Raw genomic sequence first — 13,397 nt, forward strand, 5'->3', positions numbered from 1 at the left:
AGAAATTCATACATGCTTCTTTAGATTACTGCAATCAGTTTTCAGCCAATAGCCCCAGAAATGCAATATATAATCCGTGTGCCGTAAATCACATGCCATATACATACTGCCCAGTCGACTTGCGCCTCCTCAACACGACATTCCTTTCACATGCTACAGTGCTTGCCAAGACGATCCCAAAGAAACGAATGAGAGCCCAGAGAATCTACATCGTGGCAATTTTCAACTTGTTGGTCAATCGCAGGCCGGTGATCTTCGTGGCTAGTTGGCTATTCATATTTATTGTCAGGGCACAGAGGCGTTCCGCGGAAGGGGTCCACATGAAAAACGGATTGCAGATATAGTTCGAAAGGATTCGGTGTTTATTGGATTCTTAAGTGACTACGAATAAAATAGCAACAAAGGGCTCGGATGCGATTCACCAAACCCCGAAAAGTACGCATTCACAAAAGCACTCACTCATTCACACCTAAAAAAAATGAAGTTTTGAAGCTGAATATGAATCACTGGATCTCCCCGGTGATCAGCTTCTTTAGGGTGCACTCTCCGGCTCCCAGCTTGTGGAGGATGGCCAACACTTCCTCGCGGTAGCGATCCATGTGGCCCATCTCCTCCGGAGTGTACTCCTCGTGGTCGAACCGCGTCATCCTCCAGATCACATTCAGCTTGGCCTCGATCAGGACGTAGTTCGAGGAGGGACAGAAGCGCGGACACAGCTCGTTGATGAAGTGGATCATGTCCTGGACACTGCACGAGTTGATCCGGTTGTTGATGGTGTTCAGCGCGAAGTCCTGGTACTTGGCCATCTTCGCGTGCGGGAACACGATCTCGCAAGTGATGCACCGCCAGTCCGGCTGCAGTGTCCGAGTCTGGACGGGAATCACCAGGCCACGGCAGCCCTGTTCCCGGCAGAAAAGCGCCGACAAGTAGGTGCCGTTTTCCTGCAAGAAGGCAATGGTCAGTGGATCGAAGGACTTGGGGGGGAATCAGGGGATCGGGCGTGGAATCTCAAGTCAAAGATCCGGCGGGTTCACGTCCGCCTCTGTCCATTCACGGCGTACAGTTGGTTCCACCCCGAATCGAAATGGAAATCGAAATCAAAATTAACATTCTGTGTGTCATGCTCATGGAAATTTTGGGGGTGTGTGTTAGTGGGGCGAACTTTTGATACCCGCATTGAAGGCATATAGGCAAAATGGACTGATAATGTATGCCTCGAAGGTCTTGTTTTAAACGTGCGTTTAAGGTGTATATATAATGGCAAGTATGGAACTGTCTTACGACTGCAGGGCTGTGACTAAGATGTCTCAAACTCTCCCAACTCCCAACAAGTAATTGCGTTACTAAGCCCATCAGGGAGTCATTTTAGCAGGCAAAAGCGCGTGTGTCTGTTACCAAATTTTGCCCCCTTTGGCTATTTGGTGGACACCCCCCTTGGGCGCACCCCTGGGCCCTGGTTGATGCAAATCATATAACTAATTTAATTAGGGAACGCATTTGTGTCAGGGGGCCTGGCCAGCGGCCACTGCCAACGCCAGAGGAAATTATTCAACTCATCCCAGAGCGGCAGAGAGCGGCCACATAAATAGATGTGGCCGGCCGGATATGTGGATCGCGGACGTACATACATATATGCCCATGCCACTCACATCCCTACCACACGCGCACTTTCCCAGCGTCGGTGACATCGGCGTTGGCCAAGAAAATTGCCCGAAATTCAAGTGAAATGCTTTTCAAATTTCAATTATTGTTTCTTGTTTTGGGACAAATAGATTGCGATGGTCTCGATGCAGTTGGAGTTTCGGTATCTGCCGGATAGGGAGAAATGATAGCTTTCAAGTAGGTTCGGAACAAGAGGATTGGTAGAGAGTTTGACGAAGATGGCTATTAACCATGAAGAAACTCAATCAGCCTAGAAATTACCATTGGCAGAAGCTAAAGCTTGCAGATGGTGCTGAAGAAATGGGTCAAGGGAGGAGAAAGGATTACCCAAGGAGACCAGGATTCCCATTGGTACCGTACTCACAGTATTGTCGTTACACCGCACGCAGTCGCAGGCAAAGTGCTTGGTCATCTTGAGGAAGATATTCCGGGTGAGGTTGCCCCAGAGGATTTTGGTGTAGGTCGTGGTAATCTCGCCGCCCTTGGGAATATCGCGCGCAGCCCGAACCACCGCCAGTCGACCGTTTTCGAAGTAGTGACTAGCGTTCGGGGTGCACTCGTGGTTCATGATCGCCGTGAGCGGGAACAGACCGCGCAGTAGCGTCTCGTGGCCACCAGAGCGGCAGGGGGCCTCGAAGGCATTCGTATTGAGCACGCCCACGATCCGAAACAGCTGGTCCATGAACATCCGATCCGTGGTGGGGAAGTTCCGGAAGCACTGGGCCGCCTGGATGATCTCCCGCCGGTAAGCGCGCTCCGCGTTCGCTTGCATGGCGTCCACAAGATGTCGCTGTTCCTTGCCCAAGTGGAAGACCCTCACTGCGGTGAGGATCCTCAGCGACATAGGATTCACCTGCTCCTGCTCCGCATCCACGTCCTTGGGCTGCCAGCGACGGAAGTGCTCGCACTCCGCCTGGTGTTCCTCGGAATCCGAACAGGTTTCGCATACGGGCAGGGTGCAGCGATGCCGGCAAAGGAATCCCGTTTGCGGCAGGGTCTCATGGCAGCAGATGCAGCTGCTCAGTTGGCCCTTTCTCGCCGTCGGCCCGGTGACCAGGGCTCGCTCCTGGAAGATCAGCTCGCCGGCGGCTATGTCTCTGGTGGCAAACACCCCGCGACCGGCCACCGGGGATGAGCTGATGGTCCAGTTGGGCTGCTCTTGGCGCAGATCCCCCAAATGGGCGTCTATCAGCTGGGCCAGCTGCTCAGGCGTGGTGTCGCGACAGGGGGCCATGTGGGCGCCCAGGGCGGCCAGAGTGGTGTCTCCTCCACCACCGCCTGGGCGAGGGGGCGGGCACTGGGCAGCAGTAGACATGGCGACTGCGGTGGGAGGTCGGTCGGAACTGCGGCGAACCAACGCGACGCGCGGCAACTCGGCGAGTGAAGATGTCTCCGCGCATCTGGGCGGACTACGCGGGAATAGCAGCGATATAGTGGCGACAGCGACGACAGCAGCAACATGAGCAGCGGCAGCAGCAGCAGCAACACCGAGCACATCAGCAACAACAGCAACAACTGACTGCCGACAGTGGAAGCAACCCAGCAAAGCAGCGACGCTTATGACGTGGACACACCGACGCCCTCGGAGAGCATTAGACACAACTAAAAAAACACAAATTAGAGGCATCCACCAGGGAACGGGGGAAGGCGATAGGCGAAGAGGGGCCGATAGCTGTGGAACGGGCAAATGTGTGGCAAGGGGGGACAACAGCGACAACAGTCAAATATGATTTTTTCCAAGGCACACGCACACTGAAAGCACACACTCGCCGCCAAGTTCCCATTTACGAAATCCAAAATAACATTTTCCCCGAAGGAAAGAACTTGAGCATTATGTTCATTGTTTTGGCCAAAATTCGGTTTATTTTTAGGCAGCTTGATACAAAAGTTCAACACTTTTTGTGAGAAGCAGAAAAGTTTTTACTCCGCGATAAGCGGTTTGGGAACGTTTTCGAAGTCGGGAACGTGGAGCCACTTGGTGCGCCACCGGGAAATAGAGACATTTGGCTGGGACGACGCAAAGCGGATTTTACTTTTGACTCTTATTCAATTTGTGCTTGAGCTGTTGTTGCCGCGTGGTTCTTGCTGCCGCTGCTGTGGTTGCTATTGTTGCGTTCAATTGGATTCGCCAGTGGGCAGCCATCGGGGGTGGACGATCGCGAGGGGCATAGTGAGAGGCACTGATGCAGCCATCAAAGAACATTTCCCACTGTCAATTTGTTCGCCAAACACCTCAGTGTGGCTACCACCCCACCCCCTTCACCTAAGCCTGCTTGCGGTTGGTTATGGACGCCATAAACTGAAGCGAAGCCATAGGAGCACCATCCACCCTTCCCCCTCTCATCCCCATCTCATCCCCACCTCCACCACCTTCCCATCGCTATCAACATCTCCATCCGATTTCAGTCGCCCTACGACAATCTGAACGGCCATTGATTCCAAGCGCGTTTGTCTCCCACTCTGCTACACTGGCCAAAAATGTGTGTACGACGTAATAGGCCTGTAAGCCTTGTAGAGTGTTGAGTACAACAATCCTGGCTGGCAGTGCAACCCACTTTCTGCGGCTTTCACTACATATGGCAGTGCGTGTGGCCGGGACATAAATTAGGGCTTCGCTGGCCAACGAGTTGCGTGTTCCAGGGGCCAAGGGGTCGGAGACACCAGGCGGCAAAACGAGGTGAGCGTCGCAACACGTGACCTGGTGGGGAGCAGGACCAGTACCAGGACCATGACCAGGATTGGGGTGGCTCCACTCCCAGCTGTTCACTTTCCGCCGCGAATGTCACGCACTGTCACATGTCACGAAGTGGAGTGAGTTCGTCCTGCCACGCCCATCCTCTGCAGTAATACGTAAATCAGTTCTAAAGCGTACGACCTCCGTTCTCCCTGCTCCTGCCACGCGCCGCCAGCAACTTATAGTTCGCCCACATTCCAAATCTATTTTCACTTTTACTCGCATTTTATTGGCCCAATCGAACGGAAGCTAGACTAAGCGGGGCATAAGGCGAATAGAACGCACTCGAATGCCAAATATCAAAAAGCGTGAATACTAACCGAAAAATTATAGGGTGCGTTTGGGCATTATCGACCACAAAAAGTGATTTTTACCAAATGATCTAAAAAGTGAAATGGGTCGATTGCTAAGGTTGTCAGCTGCAAAACACAGTACGTTTCGTATCTGTGCGTCTTCATTTTGCGAAGTGATATCTAAAAAACCACAAAAAGATTATTTCTATTAAATAAAGTTAACTCTGATTCCCTAGTTGGTTTTCAGTAGACACCTTATACTGATTATGATCGCCTGGTACGATAAACCAAATAAGGCAAATTGTGGGATATTTCGGTCTAAATTACCAGGCGAACAAGAATTCCAGAAGGTGACCAACGATAAGTTGGTTTTCAGTAGACACCCACTACTGATTATCATCGCCTGGTATCTAAAATCGAAAAATTCAAAAATGTTGCACAAAAAAGCGCATTTTGTAAGCCAAATTGAGAAATTTTTCGGTTTAAACTACCAGGCGAACTGGAATTCCAGGAGGTGACCAACGAGTAGTTGGTTTTCAGTAGACACCCACTACTGATTATCATCGCCTGGTATCTAAAATCGAAAAATTCAAAAATTTTGCACAACAATGCGTATTTTGTATGCCAAATTTAGATATTTTTCGGTTTAAACTACCAGGCGAACTGGAATTCCAGGAGGTGACCAACGAGTAGTTGGTTTTCAGTAGACACCCACTACTGATTATCATCGCCTGGTATCTAAAATCGAAAAATCCAAAAATTTTGCACAAAAATGCGCATTTTGTAAGCAAAATTGAGAGATTTTTCGGTTTAAATTACCAGGCGAACAAGAAATCCAGAAGGTGACCAAAGATAAGTTGGTTTTCAGTAGACACCCGCTACTGATTATCATCGCCTGGTATCTAAAATCGAAAAATCCAAAAATTTGGCACAAAAATGCGCATTTTGTAAGCAAAATTGAGAGATTTTTCGGTTTAAATTACCAGGCGAACACGAATTCCAGAAGGTGACCAACGATAAGTTGGTTTTCAGTAGACACCCGCTACTGATTATCATCGCCTGGTATCTAAAATCGAAAAATTCAAAAATTTTGCACAACAATGCGTATTTTGTATGCCAAATTTAGATATTTTTCGGTTTAAACTACCAGGCGAACTGGAATTCCAGGAGGTGACCAACGAGTAGTTGGTTTTCAGTAGACACCCGCTACTGATTATCATCGCCTGGTATCTAAAATCGAAAAATTCAAAAATTTTGCACAAAAATGCGCATTTTGTAAGCCAAATTGAGAGATTTTTCGGTTTAAATTACCAGGCGAACTGGAATTCCAGGAGGTGACCAAAGATAAGTTGGTTTTCAGTAGACACCCGCTACTGATTATCATCGCTTGGTATCTAAAATCGAAAAATCCAAAAATTTTGCACAAAAATGCGCATTTTGTAAGCCAATTGAGGGATTTTTCGGTTTAAATTACCAGGCGAACAAGAAATCCAGAAGGTGACCAACGATAAGTTGGTTTTCAGTAGACACCCACTACTGATTATCATCGCCTGGTATCTAAAATCGAAAAATTCAAAAATTTTGCACAAAAATGCGCATTTTGTAAGCCAAATTGAGAGATTTTTCGGTTTAAATTACCAGGCGAACTGGAATTCCAGGAGGTGACCAAAGATAAGTTGGTTTTCAGTAGACACCCGCTACTGATTATCATCGCTTGGTATCTAAAATCGAAAAATCCAAAAATTTTGCACAAAAATGCGCATTTTGTAAGCAAAATTGAGAGATTTTTCGGTTTAAATTACCAGGCGAACAAGAAATACAGAAGGTGACCAACGATAAGTTGGTTTTCAGTAGACACCCGCTACTGATTATCATCGCTTGGTATCTAAAATCGAAAAATCCAAAAATTTTGCACAAAAATGCGCATTTTGTAAGCAAAATTGAGAGATTTTTCGGTTTAAATTACCAGGCGAACAAGAAATCCAGAAGGTGACCAACGATAAGTTGGTTTTCAGTAGACACCCGCTACTGATTATCATCGCCTGGTATCTAAAATCGAAAAATTCAAAAATTTTGCACAAAAATGCGCATTTTGTAAGCCAAATTGAGAGATTTTTCGGTTTAAATTACCAGGCGAACAAGAATTCCAGAAGGTGACCAACGATAAGTTGGTTTTCAGTAGACACCCACTACTGATTATCATCGCCTGGTATCTAAAATCGAAAAATTCAAAAATTTTGCACAAAAATGCGCATTTTGTAAGCCAAATTGAGAGATTTTTCGGTTTAAATTACCAGGCGAACAAGAAATCCAGAAGGTGACCAAAGATAAGTTGGTTTTCAGTAGACACCCGCTACTGATTATCATCGCCTGGTATCTAAAATCGAAAAATCCAAAAATTTGGCACAAAAATGCGCATTTTGTAAGCAAAATTGAGAGATTTTTCGGTTTAAATTACCAGGCGAACACGAATTCCAGAAGGTGACCAACGATAAGTTGGTTTTCAGTAGACACCCACTACTGATTATCATCGCCTGGTATCTAAAATCGAAAAATTCAAAAATTTTGCACAAAAATGCGCATTTTGTAAGCCAAATTGAGAGATTTTTCGGTTTAAATTACCAGGCGAACTGGAATTCCAGGAGGTGACCAAAGATAAGTTGGTTTTCAGTAGACACCCGCTACTGATTATCATCGCTTGGTATCTAAAATCGAAAAATCCAAAAATTTTGCACAAAAATGCGCATTTTGTAAGCAAATTGAGAGATTTTTCGGTTTAAATTACCAGGCGAACAAGAAATCCAGAAGGTGACCAACGTAAGTTGGTTTTCAGTAGACACCCGCTACTGATTATCATCGCTTGGTATCTAAAATCGAAAAATCCAAAAATTTTGCACAAAAATGCGCATTTTGTAAGCAAAATTGAGAGATTTTTCGGTTTAAATTACCAGGCGAACAAGAATTCCAGAAGGTGACCAACGATAAGTTGGTTTTCAGTAGACACCCGCTACTGATTATCATCGCCTGGTATCTAAAATCGAAAAATCAAAAATTTTGCACAAAAATGCGCATTTTGTAAGCAAAATTGAGAGATTTTTCGGTTTAAATTACCAGGCGAACAAGAATCCAGAAGGTGACCAACGATAAGTTGGTTTTCAGTAGACACCCGCTACTGATTATCATCGCCTGGTATCTAAAATCGAAAAATTCAAAAATTTTGCACAAAAATGCGCATTTTGTAAGCTAAATTGAGAGATTTTTCGGTTTAAATTACCAGGCGAACAGAATTCCAGAAGGTGACCAACGATAAGTTGGTTTTCAGTAGACACCCCTACTGATTATCATCGCTGGTATCTAAAATCGAAAAATCAAAAATTTGCACAAAAATGCGCATTTTGTAAGCAAATGAGAGATTTTTCGGTTTAAATTACCAGCGAACAAAATCCAGAAGTGACCAAGAAAGTAGACACCCGCTACTGATTATCATCGCTGGTATCTAAAATCGAAAAAAAAAATTTGCACAAAAATGCGCATTTTGTAAGCAAAATTGAGAGATTTTTCGGTTTAAATTACCAGGCGAACAAGAATTCCAGAAGGTGACCAACGATAAGTTGGTTTTCAGTAGACACCCGCTACTGATTATCATCGCCTGGTATCTAAAATCGAAAAATTCAAAAATTTTGCACAAAAATGCGCATTTTGTAAGCAAATTGAGAGATTTTTCGGTTTAAATTACCAGGCGAACAGAAATCCAGAGGTGACCAACGATAAGTTGGTTTTCAGTAGACACCCGCTACTGATTATCATCGCCTGGTATCTAAAATCGAAAAATTCAAAAATTTTGCACAAAAATGCGCATTTTGTAAGCCAAATTGAGAGATTTTTCGGTTTAAATTACCAGGCGAACAAGAATTCCAGAAGGTGACCAACGATAAGTTGGTTTTCAGTAGACACCCACTACTGATTATCATCGCCTGGTATCTAAAATCGAAAAATTCAAAAATTTTGCACAAAAATGCGCATTTTGTAAGCCAAATTGAGAGATTTTTCGGTTTAAATTACCAGGCGAACAAGAAATCCAGAAGGTGACCAAAGATAAGTTGGTTTTCAGTAGACACCCGCTACTGATTATCATCGCCTGGTATCTAAAATCGAAAAATCCAAAAATTTGGCACAAAAATGCGCATTTTGTAAGCAAAATTGAGAGATTTTTCGGTTTAAATTACCAGGCGAACACGAATTCCAGAAGGTGACCAACGATAAGTTGGTTTTCAGTAGACACCCACTACTGATTATCATCGCCTGGTATCTAAAATCGAAAAATTCAAAAATTTTGCACAAAAATGCGCATTTTGTAAGCCAAATTGAGAGATTTTTCGGTTTAAATTACCAGGCGAACTGGAATTCCAGGAGGTGACCAAAGATAAGTTGGTTTTCAGTAGACACCCGCTACTGATTATCATCGCTTGGTATCTAAAATCGAAAAATCCAAAAATTTTGCACAAAAATGCGCATTTTGTAAGCCAATTGAGGGATTTTTCGGTTTAAATTACCAGGCGAACAAGAAATCCAGAAGGTGACCAACGATAAGTTGGTTTTCAGTAGACACCCACTACTGATTATCATCGCCTGGTATCTAAATCGAAAAATTCAAAAATTTTGCACAAAAATGCGCATTTTGTAAGCCAAATTGAGAGATTTTTCGGTTTAAATTACCAGGCGAACTGGAATTCCAGGAGGTGACCAAAGATAAGTTGGTTTTCAGTAGACACCCGCTACTGATTATCATCGCTTGGTATCTAAAATCGAAAAATCCAAAAATTTTGCACAAAAATGCGCATTTTGTAAGCAAAATTGAGAGATTTTTCGGTTTAAATTACCAGGCGAACAAGAAATCCAGAAGGTGACCAACGGTAAGTTGGTTTTCAGTAGACACCCGCTACTGATTATCATCGCTTGGTATCTAAAATCGAAAAATCCAAAAATTTTGCACAAAAATGCGCATTTTGTAAGCAAAATTGAGAGATTTTTCGGTTTAAATTACCAGGCGAACAAGAAATCCAGAAGGTGACCAACGATAAGTTGGTTTTCAGTAGACACCCGCTACTGATTATCATCGCCTGGTATCTAAAATCGAAAAATTCAAAAATTTTGCACAAAAATGCGCATTTTGTAAGCCAAATTGAGAGATTTTTCGGTTTAAATTACCAGGCGAACAAGAAATCCAGAAGGTGACCAACGGTAAGTTGGTTTTCAGTAGACACCCGCTACTGATTATCATCGCCTGGTATCTAAAATCGAAAAATTCAAAAATTTGCACAAAAATGCGCATTTTGTAAGCAAAATGAGAGATTTTTCGGTTTAAATTACCAGGCGAACAAGAAATCCAGAAGGTGACAACGTAAGTTGGTTTTCAGTAGACACCCGCTACTGATTATCATCGCTTGGTATCTAAAATCGAAAAATTCAAAAATTTTGCACAAAAATGCGCATTTTGTAAGCCAAATTGAGAGATTTTTCGGTTTAAATTACCAGGCGAACAAGAATTCCAGAAGGTGACCAACGATAAGTTGGTTTTCAGTAGACACCCACTACTGATTATCATCGCCTGGTATCTAAAATCGAAAAATTCAAAAATTTTGCACAAAAATGCGCATTTTGTAAGCCAAATTGAGAGATTTTTCGGTTTAAATTACCAGGCGAACTGGAATTCCAGGAGGTGACCAAAGATAAGTTGGTTTTCAGTAGACACCCGCTACTGATTATCATCGCCTGGTATCTAAAATCGAAAAATCCAAAAATTTTGCACAAAAATGCGCATTTTGTAAGCCAAATTGAGAGATTTTTCCGTTTAAACTACCAGGCGAACTGGAATTCAATCACTGCTTTCGTTACTTAGTGCCGAGAGCAGAAGTGAATACACAACTTTTTTCCCAAATAGAAAGGGTAGGCGGATCGGCAAATTTCAAATGATTCTTTATCGTTAGGCCGTTGGCTGGGTATTCCGCTTAAGTTTTCAAGAATTTGTGCTAAAATTTTATATTTAAAGGCGCACAGAGGGAGCGAATACAAAAGGAAAACCTAGTATTTTAGTGGATTGACGTGCGACTGGGTCACAGGGGTATTGAAGAGAAGAGAGGCAATAGGCTGTTTTGACGCGCTATACGATCTTTGACAGTATTCGAATTTGAATAAATAAGTAATTCAGTGTAGGCTATGCGGTATGTGTGGGTACTTGAACTAGTTGGGGCGCCTCCATTATGTCAGTATTGGCAGACTGCCCGAATCGTATCATACAATAAAATATACCGACTACTACATTGTGGGCAAACAGTTTAGTTGGTTATTGCCCCCAGTGCGATAGCCAGCAAGATGTCATTTAAAGAAGATAGTTATTATAATGGTATCGAAATTTTTGTGTGTGGGAACATGCATCTTATTTGTTTCGTTCATCAGGAAGTTATCTTGATTACTCGTCTGTCAGCTTTTCTTGACAACAAAACCAGTACTCACTCACTGAAGGCAGATCCTCTATGTGGACACATTTTGGGATCATCTTGTGCTTTCGCTTTCGGCCAGCCGCCTTGACTTAATCATTCACTTAATCGCATTGACTATTGCTCATCGGATGTTTCTCTCGCGCTCACACTTGCATTCCCCATGGGCGTCTAACTTGGGGCTTTCTACCTAGCAACAAAGCATTTAGATAAGCTACATAATATTGTAACATCAAATGACTTCCTAGAAATCACTGAGTTCAAATCTGCTGAGAATCTTAAATGTCTGTGTCGAAAGTCCCCTTCTCGTATGCCCCTGTGATGACATTTTTCGGCCCTACCGACTGAGTTATTTCGGTGGCACTTCTCAGCAATAGCGACACTCCCGCTCCCTGTGGCGCGCTTGCGATGCAGTGCCTCATCCAAATGGAAAATCAGCTTACAAGTGAACTCACCGTGGGATCTTGGCATCGAACGCACTTGCAGATGAAGTGTTTAGTCATTCCGAGGAATATTTTTCTAGCCAGCGTGGACCAAAGTAACTTGGCGTACGACATGGTGATCTCGGCTCCAGCTGGAATCCGTTCAGTGGCGCACACCACAATGGTTTCTCCGTTTTCGAAGTGGTGCGCAGCATTTGGGGTGCACTGGTGGTTCAAGAGTCCAGCCAAAGGGAACAGCGCGCGCACCAACACCTCGTGGCCATCCACATTGCTTCGGCTTTCGAAGGCGTTGGTGTTGAAGGCACAGATGGTGCGATAGAAGTAGTCCAACATGTCCTGCTCCCGCGGAAAGTGCTCAAAGCAATCGGCAGCCCGCTGGACCTCCTGCATATAGTACCGATCCATATTGGCCTGCATGGCATACAGCAACTTTCGGCTGGCTTCGTCCAGAAAGAAGCATCGCACAACACTAAGAATCCTGAGGGCGCGGGGTTCGATTCTCTGGCTCTCCAGAGGCTTCCACTTGCGAAAGAGCTTGCACTCTAGGTCGTGACGCGTGGAGTCCCAGCACTCCGAGCAAACTGGTAATCCGCATCCGGCTGGGCAGAGGGCTGCCGAGTCCGTGGAGCCCGGAATCAGGCGATAGCAGAGGGTGCAAGTGCGCAGATTCGTGGACCGATGAGCTGTTGGACCCACCAGCAGCGTGTGCTCACGGAAGAGCTCCTCGCCAGCGGCTATTTCTCTGGTGGCAAAGATGCCCCTACCGGAAATAGGTGAGTCGGCCACCCGCCAAGAGGGCTCCTGCGGTCGCAGGTCACCCAGGTGGATGTTTATCAGCTCGGCTAATTCCTGTGTGGACGCACTGATGGTCATTTGGTTCGAGGATCTCGGTTCCTCTGGAACAGGTGTGCTAGTGGACATATCGGCTGCAGTAAGGGCAACTCTCTCTTGATTCCGTCGATAACCAAAACGCTACTGACCGCTGCCGCTTCGGAAACTCTCTGATCGTGCGAGTTTTCTCGCTTTTCTCGGAGTGACAGCTAATTATAGTGTGGTGGCTCTCGGATTTCCCGACTGCTCGCTGGACAGGCACAGCTGGCGGATATGCTGCCGTCGGAAAATAAACACTAGCCTTTTATTGGAATTGTTGTTAACCCACTGAGGGCATCGCTCAAACATTTATATGTACTTTTAAGCAATTAATAAACATATACATATAAACTGATTTATTTTTGCGTGTGCTGAATTTTAGCCTTAACTTTTCTCAACGCGTAATATTTGTGGTAAGCAACACTGCGTATGATTAATTACTAAGTACTTAATTAAGTACTTGCAGCAACTACGTATACGTAATATTTTTACCTGCAGGCGCGATTTGTTGTTCCACGGCAACATGGCGAATACGGATTGTGGGGAAGTGCCTCACAGAAGAGGAGCAATCATAGCATACTTTCAGGCGCAAGCGTAAATGCTAAGCGAAAGGAAGTCAAGTGGGTCACATTAAGTTCAACGTAACAAAAGAACCAGTCCACCAAATAAACACTCGATGTTCAGTTTTATTTTATTTTATATTAAACATGACACACATCGTTTTGAGTTAAAACTTGGGCTTCGCGCATCCGTCGCTGTTTTAGTGAGTTAGATTTCGAACATAAACTGGACTCTGAAACGCAAACAAGGGCTTCGATAAATGCTTCTGTTAGTACACTACAAATACGATGGAGGGGCGATTCTAGTTTCCTTGGAGCGCAAGCCCATTGCAAATGGT

The 13,397-nt window shown here is 44.6% G+C and overlaps 2 protein-coding genes across 2 annotated transcripts; both read right to left on the bottom strand.

Annotated features, from left to right (window-relative positions):
• Positions 1–339: 339 nt before the first annotated feature.
• On the bottom strand, positions 340–3,122 carry LOC6616114 (SET domain-containing protein SmydA-8). Its single transcript, XM_032724489.1, has 2 exons — positions 2,027–3,122; positions 340–941 (listed from the first exon to the last, which is right to left on the bottom strand). Exons 1-2 carry the CDS (start codon positions 2,975–2,977, stop codon positions 504–506), a joined length of 1,389 nt encoding a protein of 462 aa, XP_032580380.1. The 5' UTR covers positions 2,978–3,122; the 3' UTR covers positions 340–503.
• An 8,367-nt stretch (positions 3,123–11,489) lies between these two features.
• LOC6616116 (SET domain-containing protein SmydA-8) lies at positions 11,490–13,113 on the bottom strand. The gene has a single exon (XM_032726089.1). It carries the CDS (start codon positions 12,548–12,550, stop codon positions 11,621–11,623), a length of 930 nt encoding a protein of 309 aa, XP_032581980.1. The 5' UTR covers positions 12,551–13,113; the 3' UTR covers positions 11,490–11,620.
• Positions 13,114–13,397: the final 284 nt, after the last annotated feature.

This window comes from Drosophila sechellia, chromosome X (genome assembly GCF_004382195.2).
Source record: "Drosophila sechellia strain sech25 chromosome X, ASM438219v1, whole genome shotgun sequence".
In the NCBI taxonomy this organism is placed as follows: domain Eukaryota; kingdom Metazoa; phylum Arthropoda; class Insecta; order Diptera; family Drosophilidae; genus Drosophila; species Drosophila sechellia.